We start from the raw sequence: 13380 nt of genomic DNA, 5'->3' as shown, positions 1-13380 counted from the left end.
AGATTCATCAAATGGATCTTACACAGACTCATTCAATCATTTTACTATCAGAAGTTTTCTGAACTCTTTGCTCTTCAGTAACACTGAACATCTCAGAGAAGTCAGGCATGGGAGGAAGAAATTAGTTTTTGAAAAACATAAAACAGTTTTGAAAACCTTCCACTTGAAATGTAAAACCATAAGCAAAACACGGCAAGCAATGAATAAGTTGTGATTTGAAAAACTAATGTGTATCTAAAAGTTATTGTGTTCCCACTGTTCTCTTCCTACCTCAGGGGCTACACACAAGATGAAGGCTAAACTCTCCTTATAGATACCACACGAATCTTACTAGATGGCTCTAAAGCTGAATCCTGCTCCTAAAACAGTAGTCTCCAAATCTGAGTATTCAACAGACAACATTTCAAAACAACATGAGTGACAGATAATGATTTGACAATTTTTATTTTTCCACATATGGACATGAAAGCAAACAAACAATGAAACCACCCCACCATCATCAAAATAATCACTTCATAAAAAGAAAACATATTTTAACACCTCAGAAAGTATAACGAAAACACAGTCAGCATTAAGAGTAGTCTTTTAAATTGAATCAATTTAATATTATTTTAAAAACTCATTACAACATCTTTATTGTTTTATTTCATTCAATATCGGTAAGAACTATGTCATAGCCCAGCATTCGAATTGGGGAACCAATGTTCTAAATTCATCCTACAGAGTACTTTCAGTAGTGAAACAAAGTATATATAGTAGTCACAATTATTACTTGATATGTAAAATAAAATACGCAATAAAACTATTTTGTAAGTCAATTTCAATGTAGTTTCATAACTTGGTCGGAGAGAACGATGTATCCTTAAGATATAATAAAATTCACATGCAAGAATCCTAAAACTCACTCCAAGAAGATGGTCTATTTATGCCCATTTGTTTTTCATTTAAAAAACAGTTGATGAGACTTTTGTTGAAAAGTTAGTCTCATCAACTGATATTTCCTTTCTATCCTAACTAAAAAGCTGCATATGTTAAAATATACCATCTAATTAATTCATTAAGACATCATTTATTTGAGAGGTATTATGAAGTATGAATTGTGCCATTCTGCTTACTAGCAGTGACCCCAAGTGGCCACCAGAGAGAAACACGTGATTCAACTTCATATTTTTTCCCGTTTCAGTCTTCAAGAGGTTAGAGTAAATTGCTACATCTGGAGAGGTCTGCAGATTAACCTTTGGTTAAATTCACTGGAGATTATTGTAAAAGAACTGCAATTTGAGTTCCTGTGAGGTTGGACTAGTCAAGCCAAAGCTTCAAATGCCTAACATAAGGTGTGAAAAAGACTTAAAGTCCCAATGTTCACATAAAAATGCTATTATTAAAGATCTAAATGATTTTACCCCAGAGCAGTGGTAATTTTTATGTCAACAAAGCACCCCTGGAAAAGGACACAACACAACTGAAGCAACAGATAATTTGGATCACTTCTGATCTGTCCTAGATCTACCGTTTACACCTTACAAAATCAAAATACAAGAATGCTATTTATTTCCCAGGCTTTGAACTGACTAAATCACTCTCGACTATTGTCAAACACAAGTAACTTGCTTTGTCGGTCTCTTTCTCTAAAACAAAAATCTTTTAATTTTACTTACCAATTAGGGGCCTAAGTCCTGCATGTAAAAATTAGAGGGGGCAGAAAGACAAGAGAAAGAATAATCCAAAAGAGGAGTAACAGAAGGATTAGTAAGGAAAAATGCAAGGTTGCAAGAGCCTTCTATATCCCTTAAAGGCCCTTAAATCACAGGCTGTCTATTCCTTTAGCCTAATTGCTGTCCACAGAAGTGTTGCAGGTTTTCACACATGACTCCAATCTATTAAACTAGGCTCTTTAGAGAAAGAGCCTAAAAATCTTAACCCCAAGTGCTTCTTATGATGTTTCAAGTTTAGAAAACATTACCTGGTGACCTTGAGAAGTGTATTTAAATAAAAAATTAAACAAAAGAAAAAATAAAATACAATAATAGTTAAAAAATAAACCAGGTGATATGGTTTGGCTATGTCCCCACCCAGATCTCATCTTGAATTGTAACTCCCACAATTCCCACGTGGAACCCAGTGGGAGGTGATTGAATTATGGGGGTGGATCTTTTCTGCACTGTTCTCATGATAGGGAATGAGACTCATGAGATATGATGGTTTTAAAAACGAGAGTTCTCTGCACAAGCTCTCTCTTTGCCTGCCACCATCCGTGTAAGACGTGACTTGCTTCTCCTTGCCTTTCATCTTCCACCATGATTGCAAGGCCTCCCCAGCCCCATGAAAGTAAGTCCAATAAATCTCTTTCTTTTGTAAATTGACCAGTTTCAGGTATGTCTTTATCAGCAGTGTGAAAACGATTAATACACCAGGCAATACTAAGCATTGGCAGACATGAAAAAGCAGGAATGCTCATACATTATAGATACCAAATTTGGACATTTTTCAGGATTGACTTCTATGACAATGAAAAATATCCACATGTATATAGAAACGACAGTTCTAGAAACTTCAAAATCTGATATTAGTATGAAAATTTTATGTACACAGAAGTTCAATCAACATCATCTATGATAATGAATACTACAAACAACCCAAACATGTATAAATATGAAAATGAATATGTGTGTACAATAGCAAAGACTTGGGACCAACCCAATGCCCATCAGTGATAGATTGGATAAAGAAAATGTGGCACATATACACCATGGAATACTATGCAGCTATATAAAAGAATGAGTTCATGTCCTTTGCAGGGACATGGATGAAGCTGGAAACCATCATTCTCAGCAAACTAACACAGGAACAGAAAACCAAACACCACATGTTCTCACTCATAAGTGGGAGATGAACAATGAGAACATATGGGCACAGAGAGGAGAACATCACACACTGGGGCCTGTCTGGGGGTGGGGGGCAAGGGGAGGGATAGCATTAGGAGAAATACCTAATGTAGATGATGAGTTGATGGGTATGGCAAATCACTCCATAGCACATGTATACCTATGTAACAAACCTGCACATTCTGCGCATGTATCTCAGAACTTAAAGTATAATAATAATAATAATAATAATAATAATAATAATAATAATAAGAAGAAGAAGAAGAAGAAGAAAATGAATATGTGTGTATTATCTTTGCTTTTGAAGGGAGATATTTGGACTGATTTAGAGTAAAATGTGAAAGGTATATTTCCTGTAGTGGGGATAAAACTGATATTATCCTTCTACCTTACCTGTGTTTTCTAATTTTGCTGAGGGCTTTTTCTGGTGCCTTGGGAACTTGCTCAGCCCAGGTGTAGGACAACTTAAAAGTGTCAGAGATTTTAGCATCCTCAGGGTGACATCCACCAATAGAGGGCCAAGTCTGTAGAAAAATACCCCAACTTCTCATCACTAGTTAGGATAATTCTGAGGAGCACTCTAAATCATTTCTGAGACTTGGAGGGTCCCCAGCAGATTTGAACCAATTGCCTTTTGGTCTTGTCAGGATCTGGTGCTATATTTTAAAATAACTTTTCCATCCTAAGATTATATAAAAAATAACATGCTAAGTTCTATTTTTAATGGTTTAATGTCTTTTATGCAAACATACAGTGTCTATTTTTAAGTGTATGAGAATGATAAGGCACTTCATTGTTTTTGAAAATAGTCAATTATCCCAACACAATTTCTTCAATCTAACCTTTCCCCACTGATTCAAAATATTTCAATGCATTTACTAGCATTTTTTCCATATTTGGGTTTGATAATCGAATTTCTTCTCTGGTTCATTTGTTCTAAATTTATTCTGGTACACTATTATCTTAACATTGTAATTTCACAATACTTTTTAAACTTTTATTTTAAGTTCAGGAATACATGTGCAGCTTTGTTATATAGGTAAACTGATCCTCTCCCTCCTCCCACCCTCCACCTTCCTGTAGGCCCCAGTGTTGTTCCCCTCTATGTGTCCATCACAATACATTTTCATCTGTCAGGGAAGCTTCCCCAAATTATTGTCCTGAATCGTCAGGGCTAGGTGTTATTGTAAATTGTGGTTACACGAATACAATTTAGAGGAGATCATCAGTTTGTCACAGGTTCTCAAGACATGAAAATCCACCAGCGAGGCTCTGTTAGACTCAATGCATCATTTCACGGAAGGACATGAAGATAGAGATCCTTCACAAGAAAATCACTTCTTTCCTTCCTTCCTTCCTTCCTTCCTTCCTTCCTTCCTTCCTTCCTTCCTTCCTCTCTCTCTCTCTTTCTTTCTTCTTTTTCTTTCTTGACGGAGTCTCACTCTATCGCCTAGGCTTGGTGTGCAGTGGCGCTACCTCAGCTCACTACAACCTCTGCCGCCCAGGTTCAAGCAATTCCCCTGCCTCAGCCTCCCGAGTAGCTGGGATTACAGGCGCCTGCCACCACGTCCAGCTACTTTTTGTATTTATAGTAGAGATGGGGTTTCACCATCTTGGCCAGGCTGGTCTTGAACTACTGACCTCATGATCCACCACCTCGGCCTCCCAAAGTGCTAGGATTACAGGCACGAGCCACCGCCCCCGGCCTTATTTCAAAGTCCTTAAAGGAGGGAGGGGAGTGCTTTCTGGAAGGTTTATATTTATAATATGATTCAGCAGGAGAAACAACTGCCATGTTTTTACAACTCGAATCCTGTTTTTTCAACTGAAAATAATTGTATTGTCTAGTTATAAAAACAACAACAAAATGAATGCACGCTGATGAAAAATAAAAGGAACCCCCTTCCCAAATAAACAAACAAAAAGGAAAGTAGTTGAAGTGAAAAAAAAATTTGAATACCACTTCCTGCCTATTTTCCAGACTTCCTAGCCTCTCGCTCCCCACCCCTTCTCCGGGTTCCAATCTGGGACCAAGACCTACAAGACTGTTAGGGCTTTACTTGCTGGACGTGAAGGGGAGAGAAGTGTGCGTTTAGGGGTATAGAAGAGGAAGAAGCGATTTTTTAAAAGCTCCAGCAGAAACCAGAGCAAGCCAAATACAAAATATTATGACCCGTTTGGTCACGGGGATCGCTAAATAAAAAAATAGAGGGGTGGGTAGTAGCCCGTGGTAGTGGTGGAGAAAGCACGAATGAAGAGAAAGGTGGCCCCGCCCACAGTCCCGCCCCCACCCTCCTGCCGCACTGCGGGTGTGAATGGTAATTGGAAATCTGAGCTCACAGTGACGTGGCCCTTAGGAGACCCAGAGCCAATGCATGGATTAGTCTCTCCTCCTAGTTGCAGTCTGGTAGTTGTCGCTGGCTGTGCGAAGGCTCTCTGTTGCCCTGAAGGCAGGCGAGCCAGCTGCCCAGGAAAGGTGGAAAGTGGTGAAGCTGACCCCTGAGCCCTGGCAGGTTGGTGGGCGCTGACCGGTGTGGGAGCGGCAGAGGGCAAAGACCAGAGCGGGTCTAGGACTGGATACACACCCTTTCCAGATACACACCTTTTTAGTGCGAGAAATGGAGCGGTTGGGGAGAGGATCTCCCGAGGGGGCCGGATTGAGAATGGGTACCAGTTGAGATCTCCTAGGAGGCCGGCCATCGGGCAACGTCTGATGGAGTCCGGCCGGTGGAGGAGACTGAAAGGAAACAGCCTGCTTCCTGCAGGTCCGCGGGAGGGAGGTGCAGCCGGCAACCAAGGGGTGGGGAGGGCGGACCCTGCCAAGGTTTTAGGCCTGCCTTCTAGGTATCTTTTCTTCACCCTCTACCCATTTAGAGCTGGAAATGATAGGCTGCGGGGGCCGAGGAGAGGAATTGCTGCAGAGGAGGGGGACAGAGATTAGGTCTGGAAAGCAGGTCCCTATTGCCGCAGTTGAGCGGGCGAGCTTCTGACTGAGGGACAGAGGCGAGGAGCGAGAAACTGTTTTTGGTCTCAGCAGGTCGGTCGGTGTAAGCGTGGGCGCTACCTGTAGATCCTGGAGTGAGAATGACAAAGCGCAGAAACCGCAGCAGGTCCTAGTTTGCAATGCCCACATACCTCTTCACTCATCGTCCATCTTGATGCATAAAATGGTGGGCATGGGAGTGGGGATCGGGTGGAGAGAGGGCCTGATGGATACCTAGATTGAAATTATTTGTGAATAAACTACGTATTTATTCAGCAAGCTCTTCTAACTCCCCCGCCAGGCAAGTTGCCTGCATTCCAGAAAGGGTAACTAGATGACAGGTAGGAGGAAACAGTAGAGATGGGCGCCTAAAGAAGAGGTTAAAATGTTTTGGAAATAATCATCTTTGATGCCTATTTCTGGAAGGTGGGATAGCCTGTCACAGGGTGGGAAAAGAAGCAGTGAGACAGGATGGAGGAGAAACAGAAGGTGCTAATACTAAGAGAACCCTAAATCAACTCCCATTACCGGTCCTTTGATTAAAAGATCAGTCCTGGTAATTGTCGCATTTGTCTGCAGGTCTTTAAGTGCTTTTGTGCAGCCGATTTCAAGGCTAAGAGAGAAAGACTGCCTCTGATCCCTGAAGGTAGGAGGTTGCCTGGGGCCCTCTGGTGTAGGGGTATCAAGGATCAGAGCAGAATCTGGGTGACTCACAGCCCTTCCTGCCCGAGTTGAATGCAGGAGAAACTTAGGAGAGTCTTCATAAAATGACAGCCCTGTGTCTGATGAGAGAAGAAGAGAGTAGAGGGGCGAGATCTGGGGCGCTCCTGGAGAGCTTATTAGGATCCCAGGGAGGTGAAGTCTCGTCTCTCTATGGTTGTCCCCCTCCTCCAAGTCGTCCTGCATTTTGGCGGTAGGAGTGGCCTGGGGAAGGGATTTTCAGGGAAAATGGTGGGCTTTGGGGCAGCGCTGGGTCTGGGGCGCCCCCTACAGGGTTCACAAAGTTTCTCAGGTGGAAAAACCTTCGCCAAACAGAACTCTGAATCCTATCAAGTATTCATTCCCTCTTCTTGCTTTTTATCTTTTAGGAAGAAAAAAAAAAAAACAGGAAAAAAACTCAACATGGAAAATGTCCCCAAGGAAAACAAAGTTGTGGAGAAGGCCCCAGCGCAGAATGAAGCCCCCGCTTTAGGAGGTGGTGAATACCAGGAGCCTGGAGGAAATGTTAGAGGGGTTTGGGCTCCACCTGCCCAGGATTTTGGAGAGGATGTGCCCAATAGGCTTGTCGATAACATTGATATGATAGATGGAGATGGAGATGATATGGAACGGTTCATGGAGGAGATGAGAGAGCTAAGGAGGAAAATTAGGGAACTTCAGTTGAGGTACAGTCTGCGCATTCTTATAGGGGACTCCCCTTACCATGATCATCATGATGAGTTTTGCCTTATGCCTTGAATCTTGAGGTTAATAATCATAAAATCCCTGCTTTCTAAATTCGCATTTTTCCTGGTGTACCTTTAATGTGAACCTTTTGGCATTCTCTGCAATTTTCTGATTGGAGATTGCATTTTGATCTAGTCTGTAAGTTTTTCTGTCAGAAGAGGACTTTCATCAGCTTTCATGGAAAGATGTTTATTGCATACTATAAAGTTAATAAAGCAATTTAAAAGCAGTCTATAGATAGACTATTTCATTTAGATGTGTACGTATGCACACTATATATAATATATATGAAATATATATATATATGTATATGAATGAATGTAAACCAGAATGTGCTTTTTCTATGTTGTATAGTTACTGGTACTTTTAAATTTCTTTTTTTCTTGGTTATCTGTTTTTTCTCACTTTTCCAAAGTGAATACATGTGTTTCCTATGTTTCAGGAAAAAAAAAAGTAAGAAGCAAGGAACTTGCCAATCAACTTATATAGGAAATGGGGGCAATTAATAAACACTTGAAACACAGTTTAAAGACATATAAATCTTATATTACCTATGGATCTCTCATTTAGAAATATGTACCTGATAATTACAGATACGTTACATTATAAATGCCTTAGAGGGCTGCTGTGGGAATCAAATGAGGTAATGACTGAGCTCTGTGTCTTGCTCTATTTGCACATGCAAGGCTCCAGCCCTCCAGGTGCCCTTCATTTTTAGGGAAGATTCCAAAGAGAGTGCCTATCAGCAAGTTCAGTTGATTTCCAGGTGAGTACAGGTTCAAAATCCATTATCCGAAATGCTTGGGACTAGAAGTGTTTCAGATTTCTGTTTTTTTTTTTTTTCAGTTTTTGAAATATTTGCATGTACATAATGAGCTATCTTGAGGATGAAACCCAATTCTAAACATGAAATTTATTTAATTTTATATACACCTCAAACACATAGCCTGAAGGTAATTTTATACAATATTTTAAATAATTTTGCGTGTGAATCAAAGTTTGTGTATATGAAGTCAGGTGTGGAATTTTCCATTTGTAGCATCATGTCATGTTCAAAAAGCCTTGGATTTTGAAGCACTTGGATTTTGGATTTTTGGATTAGGGATGCTCAACTGTAAATGCTTTTCTATTCATCTGCTACTCTGGCTTTCTTTTCTGCATAATGCCATAACTATTAGGCACATCTTCCTCTTCTCTTGCGTTTTGCTCCCTCCACTGGCTTCTACCACTGCAGATGTACTGGACTCCTAAAGATGACAAAGACCCACCGATTTCTCTGGAGCCTTCAGTAATCCGAATCCCCATCTTGCCTTTTCAAAAACGTGTAGAGTGTCCCTCCCTGCTTTAGAGTTACACTTAAACCAGACAGATACTTCACCAACACTGCTTATAAATGCAAACAGCCTTTTATGGTTTTCTCCCACTTCCTTCCTCATCCCCTTCTGCCAGACAAATTTGAGTGACACTCATGACAGTGTGCTCAGAATTGGATTATCTCTTCCATCCTCTGATGAATATAGCTTAGTCTCCTTGACTATCAATTTTCTGTGCAGACATTGCTACAGGTTTCATTCTGCACATACACAGGAGTTGTAGGGATAATTTTATGTTCCCAAGACTCTTCTGGTTCACACCACCCTGACCTCAGGAGTCCCCAGTAGTCTACACTAACTTACACGGATCCAGATACGTTTCCCTCTTTCTTTGCTTTGAGATTTGCTGTGCCAAATAAACCTATAATTACAGACTGATGGGAAACAATGGCAGGAACCGGGGATCTGGTAGGTGAATCCCAATTTTAAAACATTGTTCACAGTCATCACTGTTCCCCACTAAACTGTGCCCTTCTCACAGTAAATATTTTGTCTCATTTATACTGGTACCCTTAGTGTTTAGTACAGGGCCTGATAAGTTGTAGGGCACAACAGTTAATTATAGCTGAGTTGAATCCTGCAATCTGGACCCAGGGTTGCTTCTGATTATTTATGGGCAAGTGCTTTTTTTCCCTACAGACTGTAGCTTGCAATTAAAAAGGAACACAGCAGAAGAAGCATTATACGCCAATTTCCAAAAAAAATGCACTTATCATAACATTATATATGTCAGTGTTTATCAACATGTGCTATATAGACCAGCTGCATCAAAATTGCCTGAAGAAGTGGCTAAAAATTCAGAAAAAAATGTGTTTCAGTCCATACTCACTGTACCCTAGTTAATCAGACATCTCTAGACTTACATAAATTAAAGTGGAGGCCCCAGCTTTAGTCAATCTTGGACACCTCTCTCCCCACCTTATATTTTATAGAAATGGGTGGTTGGTTGATTGGTAGATCTGAGACCTGTGAAAACACTACATAGAATTTAATTATTCTATATACATCAGGCATTATTTCCCCATCAGACAGTGCCCTTCTTAACGAGACAACTACTTTGCAAATCAAAACCACAGTGAGATACCATCTCACACCAGTTAGAATGGCCATCATTAAAAAATCAGGAAACGACAGGTGCTGGAGAGGATGTGGAGAAATAGGAACACTTTTACACTGTTGGTGGGACTGGAAACTAGTTCAACCATTGTGGAAGTCAGTGTGGCGATTCCTCAGGGATCTAGAACTAGAAATACCATTTGACCCAGCCATCCCATTACTGGGTATATACCCAAAGGTCTATAAATCATGCTGCTATAAAGACACATGCACACGTATGTTTATTGCGGCACTATTCACAATAGCAAAGAGTTGGAACCAACCCAAATGTCCAACAACGATAGATTGGATTAAGAAGATGTGGCACATATACACCATGGAATACTATGCAGCCATAAAAAATGATGAGTTCGTGTCCTTTGTAGGGACATGGATGAAACTGGAAAACGTCATTCTCAGTAAACTATCGCAAGGACAAAAAACCAAACACCGCATGTTCTCACTCATAGGTGGGAATTGAACAATGAGAACTCATGGACACAAGAAGGGGAACATCACATTCCGGGGACTGTTGTGGGGTGGGGGGATGGGGGAGGGACAGCATTAGGAGATATACCTAATGCTAAATGACTAGTTAATGGGTGCAGGAAATCAGCATGGCACATGGATACATATGTAACAAACCTGCACATTGTGCACATGTACCCTAAAACCTAAAGTATAATAAATAAAAAAAAAGAAAAAAAAAAAGAGACAACTACTTTTTATTTTTTAATGCTATTGCCTTTAGTGCGTAAGTTCTCAATCCTTGCTTCAGATCTGAAATACCTGAGGATACTTTAAAGTGGAGCTCAGTACCCAATTCCAACCAGTTGAGTCAGACTCATTAAAAGTGAGACCGGCCGGGCGCGGTGGCTCACGCTTGTAATCCCAGCACTTTGGGAGGCCGAGGCGGGCGGATCACGAGGTCAGGAGATCGAGACCACGGTGAAACCCCGTCTCTACTAAAAAATACAAAAAAAAAAAAAAAAAAAAAAAAATTAGCCGGGCGTGGTGGCGGGCGCCTGTAGTCCCAGCTACTCGGAGAGGCCGAGGCAGGAGAATGGCGTGAACCCGGGAGGCGGAGCTTGCAGTGAGCCGAGATTGCACCACTGCACTCCAGCCTGGGGGACAGAGCGAGACTCCGTCTCAAAAAAAAAAAAAAAAAGTGAGACCAACAGATCCTTAGTGTGAAAGATCCCGTGGTGATTCCGATGTATAGTAGAGTTGAGAAGTGAGTGAAATTTGTGGCTAAAATATCTTTGGCCTATTTTCTCTGTACTACCCCTGATTGTGTTACCCTAAGCAGGTTAATTTGTTTATATAGAATTTTTATCTTGTGAAAGAAATACCCTAGGGGAGGCATTATACCCCCAAATCACAAAAACATCCTTTTAAGAAAATATTTGCCAGTGTTCGTCCAGCTTTGCTAGCCTATCAAATACTTCAGAATTCCACTTGGAGCTTGTTTAAAATACATAATTCTGGCACCATCCAAAATCCACTCTTTGGCAATGGTACTCAGGTAGCTACATTGTTAACAATCTTTAGGTGATTCTGATGCACATTAGAGTTTGTTGATCACTTGTGCATACATTTTTATCCAGATTATGTTAAAAACAAACCAATAAAATAACTAAAATAAAATATAAATGTTCACCCAAATTCAGGGAAAGGAGCAGCAAGGAGGAGATGTATATGGGCACAAAAAATAATTTAAAAAACTAAAAATTTTAAAACATTAAATCATAAAGGGAAAGATTGACATTCACCATGTAAAAAATATTAAATCTTCTGCAAAGTAAAGCAAGACTGTAAATAAAGTTCAAGGAACTTCAAGGAATTTCAGTTAGAAAGGAATATGTTCACTAAATCAATTATACCATGGTGACTATAGTTAATAACATAATATTGTCTACTTGAAAATTGCTAGGAGAGTAGACTTTAAGTGTTCTCACCACAAAAATAGATTAGTATGTGAGTTAATGCATGTGTTATATTGCTTGATTCAGTACTTCCACAATGTATAAAGATATCAAAACACCATTTTGTGCACCACAAATATATACAATTTTTACTTCTCAACTGAAAACGTAAATTAAAATAGAAGATGAGACTTGAAGAGCAAAGGCAGCCATCAGCAAGCCAAAAAGAAAGGCCTCAGGAGAAACCAAGCCTGCTGACACCATGATCTTGAACTTCCAGCCTCCAGAACTGTGAAAAACAAACTTCTACTATTTAAACCACCCAGTCTGTGGCATTTTGTTATAGCAGTCCTAGTAGACTGATAGAAGATATAACACATATTGGTGGTTACCAAGGACTAGGGGAGACAGTAAATATCAAAAATTGCTTTGTGGGTGAGGGGTTTTACTTTGGGGTGATAGAAATGGTTTGGAACTAGATAGAGGTGGAAGTTGCACAACATTGTGAATGTGCTAAATGTCATTGCACTGTTCACTTTAAAATAGTTAAGTTTTCAGATATTTTTAATTGTGGAAAAAGATACATAATATAAAGTTTACATCTTAGCCATTTGTAAATGTACAATTTATTGGTATTAAGTACATTCATTCTGTTTTAGAATCATCACTGGCATTCATCTCCAGAAATTTTGTGTCATTACAAACTGAAACCCTGTACTCATAAACAATAACTTCCTAGTCCCCATTTTCCTCTCCCTATGTCCCCTGGTAATCACTGTTCTACTTTCTGTCTATATGAATTTGACTTTTCTAGGTATCTCATATAAATGGAATCATACAGTATGTGCCCTTTGATGTCTGGCTTCTTTCACATAGTATAATGTTTTTAAGGTTCACTAATTTTTTAGCATGTAGCAGAATTTTATTCCTTTCTAAAGCTGACTAATATTCCTTTGTATGTACATATAACATATTGTTAATCCATTCATCTCTTGATGTACACTTGACTTGCTTCCATCTTTTAGCTACTGTTGATAATACTGCTAGGAACATAGGTATATAAATACCTGTTCCAGAGCCTGCTTTCAATTATTTTTGGCATATACCCAGAAATGAAATATAGTGATTTTATGTTAGTTTTTTGAAGAAAGGCCATAATGTTTTCCCTAGTGGCTGTATAATTTTACATTCCCATCAGCAGTGTGTGAGGGTTCTAATTTCTCCACACCCTACTTGCCTTCGTCCATTTCATGTTGCTAAAACAGAATACCTGAGGATGGGTAATTTATAAAGAAAAGAGGTTTATTTAGCTCATGGTTCTGTGGGCTGGGAAACATAAGAAGCACGGCACCCACATCTGCTCTTCCTCTATTGCAAGCCATGTATTAGATCAAAACATTGCAGAGAAGTTCAAAGGGAAAGCAGAGATATGCAAAGAGATAAAACACAAGGGGTGTCCTGGCTTTACAACAATCCACTTTCCAGGGAACTAACCCATTCCAGTGATAACTAATCCAGTCTCATCAGAGTGTAAACTCACTAACTACCTCCAGAGTAGCACCAAGCCATTCATGAGTGATCCATCCCCATGATCCAGACATCTACCACTAGGCCTCATGTCCCAACACCACCACAATGGGAATGAAATATCAACATATATTTTGGTGGGAACA

At 40.0% G+C, this 13380-nt stretch overlaps 1 protein-coding gene across 2 annotated transcripts; it reads left to right on the top strand.

The window, feature by feature from the left end:
- The first annotated feature begins 5229 nt into the window (after positions 1 to 5229).
- Positions 5230 to 7543, top strand: BEX5 (brain expressed X-linked 5). 2 transcript variants are annotated; one of them, XM_055268802.2, is made up of 3 exons: positions 5230 to 5398; positions 6448 to 6514; positions 6957 to 7543. In XM_055268802.2, the coding sequence occupies exon 3, from the start codon at positions 6991 to 6993 to the stop codon at positions 7324 to 7326; it is 336 nt and encodes a 111-aa protein (XP_055124777.1). In that variant the 5' UTR covers positions 5230 to 5398; positions 6448 to 6514; positions 6957 to 6990; the 3' UTR covers positions 7327 to 7543. The 2 variants fall into 2 exon arrangements, with proteins under 2 accessions (XP_055124777.1, XP_055124778.1); XM_055268803.2 differs by lacking the exon at positions 5230 to 5398 and adding an exon at positions 5777 to 5922.
- The last annotated feature ends 5837 nt before the right edge of the window (positions 7544 to 13380 follow it).

The sequence above is a fragment of the Symphalangus syndactylus genome, chromosome X (genome assembly GCF_028878055.3).
Source record: "Symphalangus syndactylus isolate Jambi chromosome X, NHGRI_mSymSyn1-v2.1_pri, whole genome shotgun sequence".
In the NCBI taxonomy this organism is placed as follows: Eukaryota; Metazoa; Chordata; class Mammalia; order Primates; family Hylobatidae; genus Symphalangus; species Symphalangus syndactylus.
Note: the sequence above shows the minus strand (reverse complement) of the source record. Positions and strands in the feature narration are given on the sequence as shown.

What these genes read in the sequence shown, in the direction of transcription:
- BEX5 (XM_055268802.2), top strand. Translation starts at nt 6,991, where the DNA reads ATGGAAAATGTCCCCAAGGAAAACAAAGTTGTGGAGAAGGCCCCAGCG.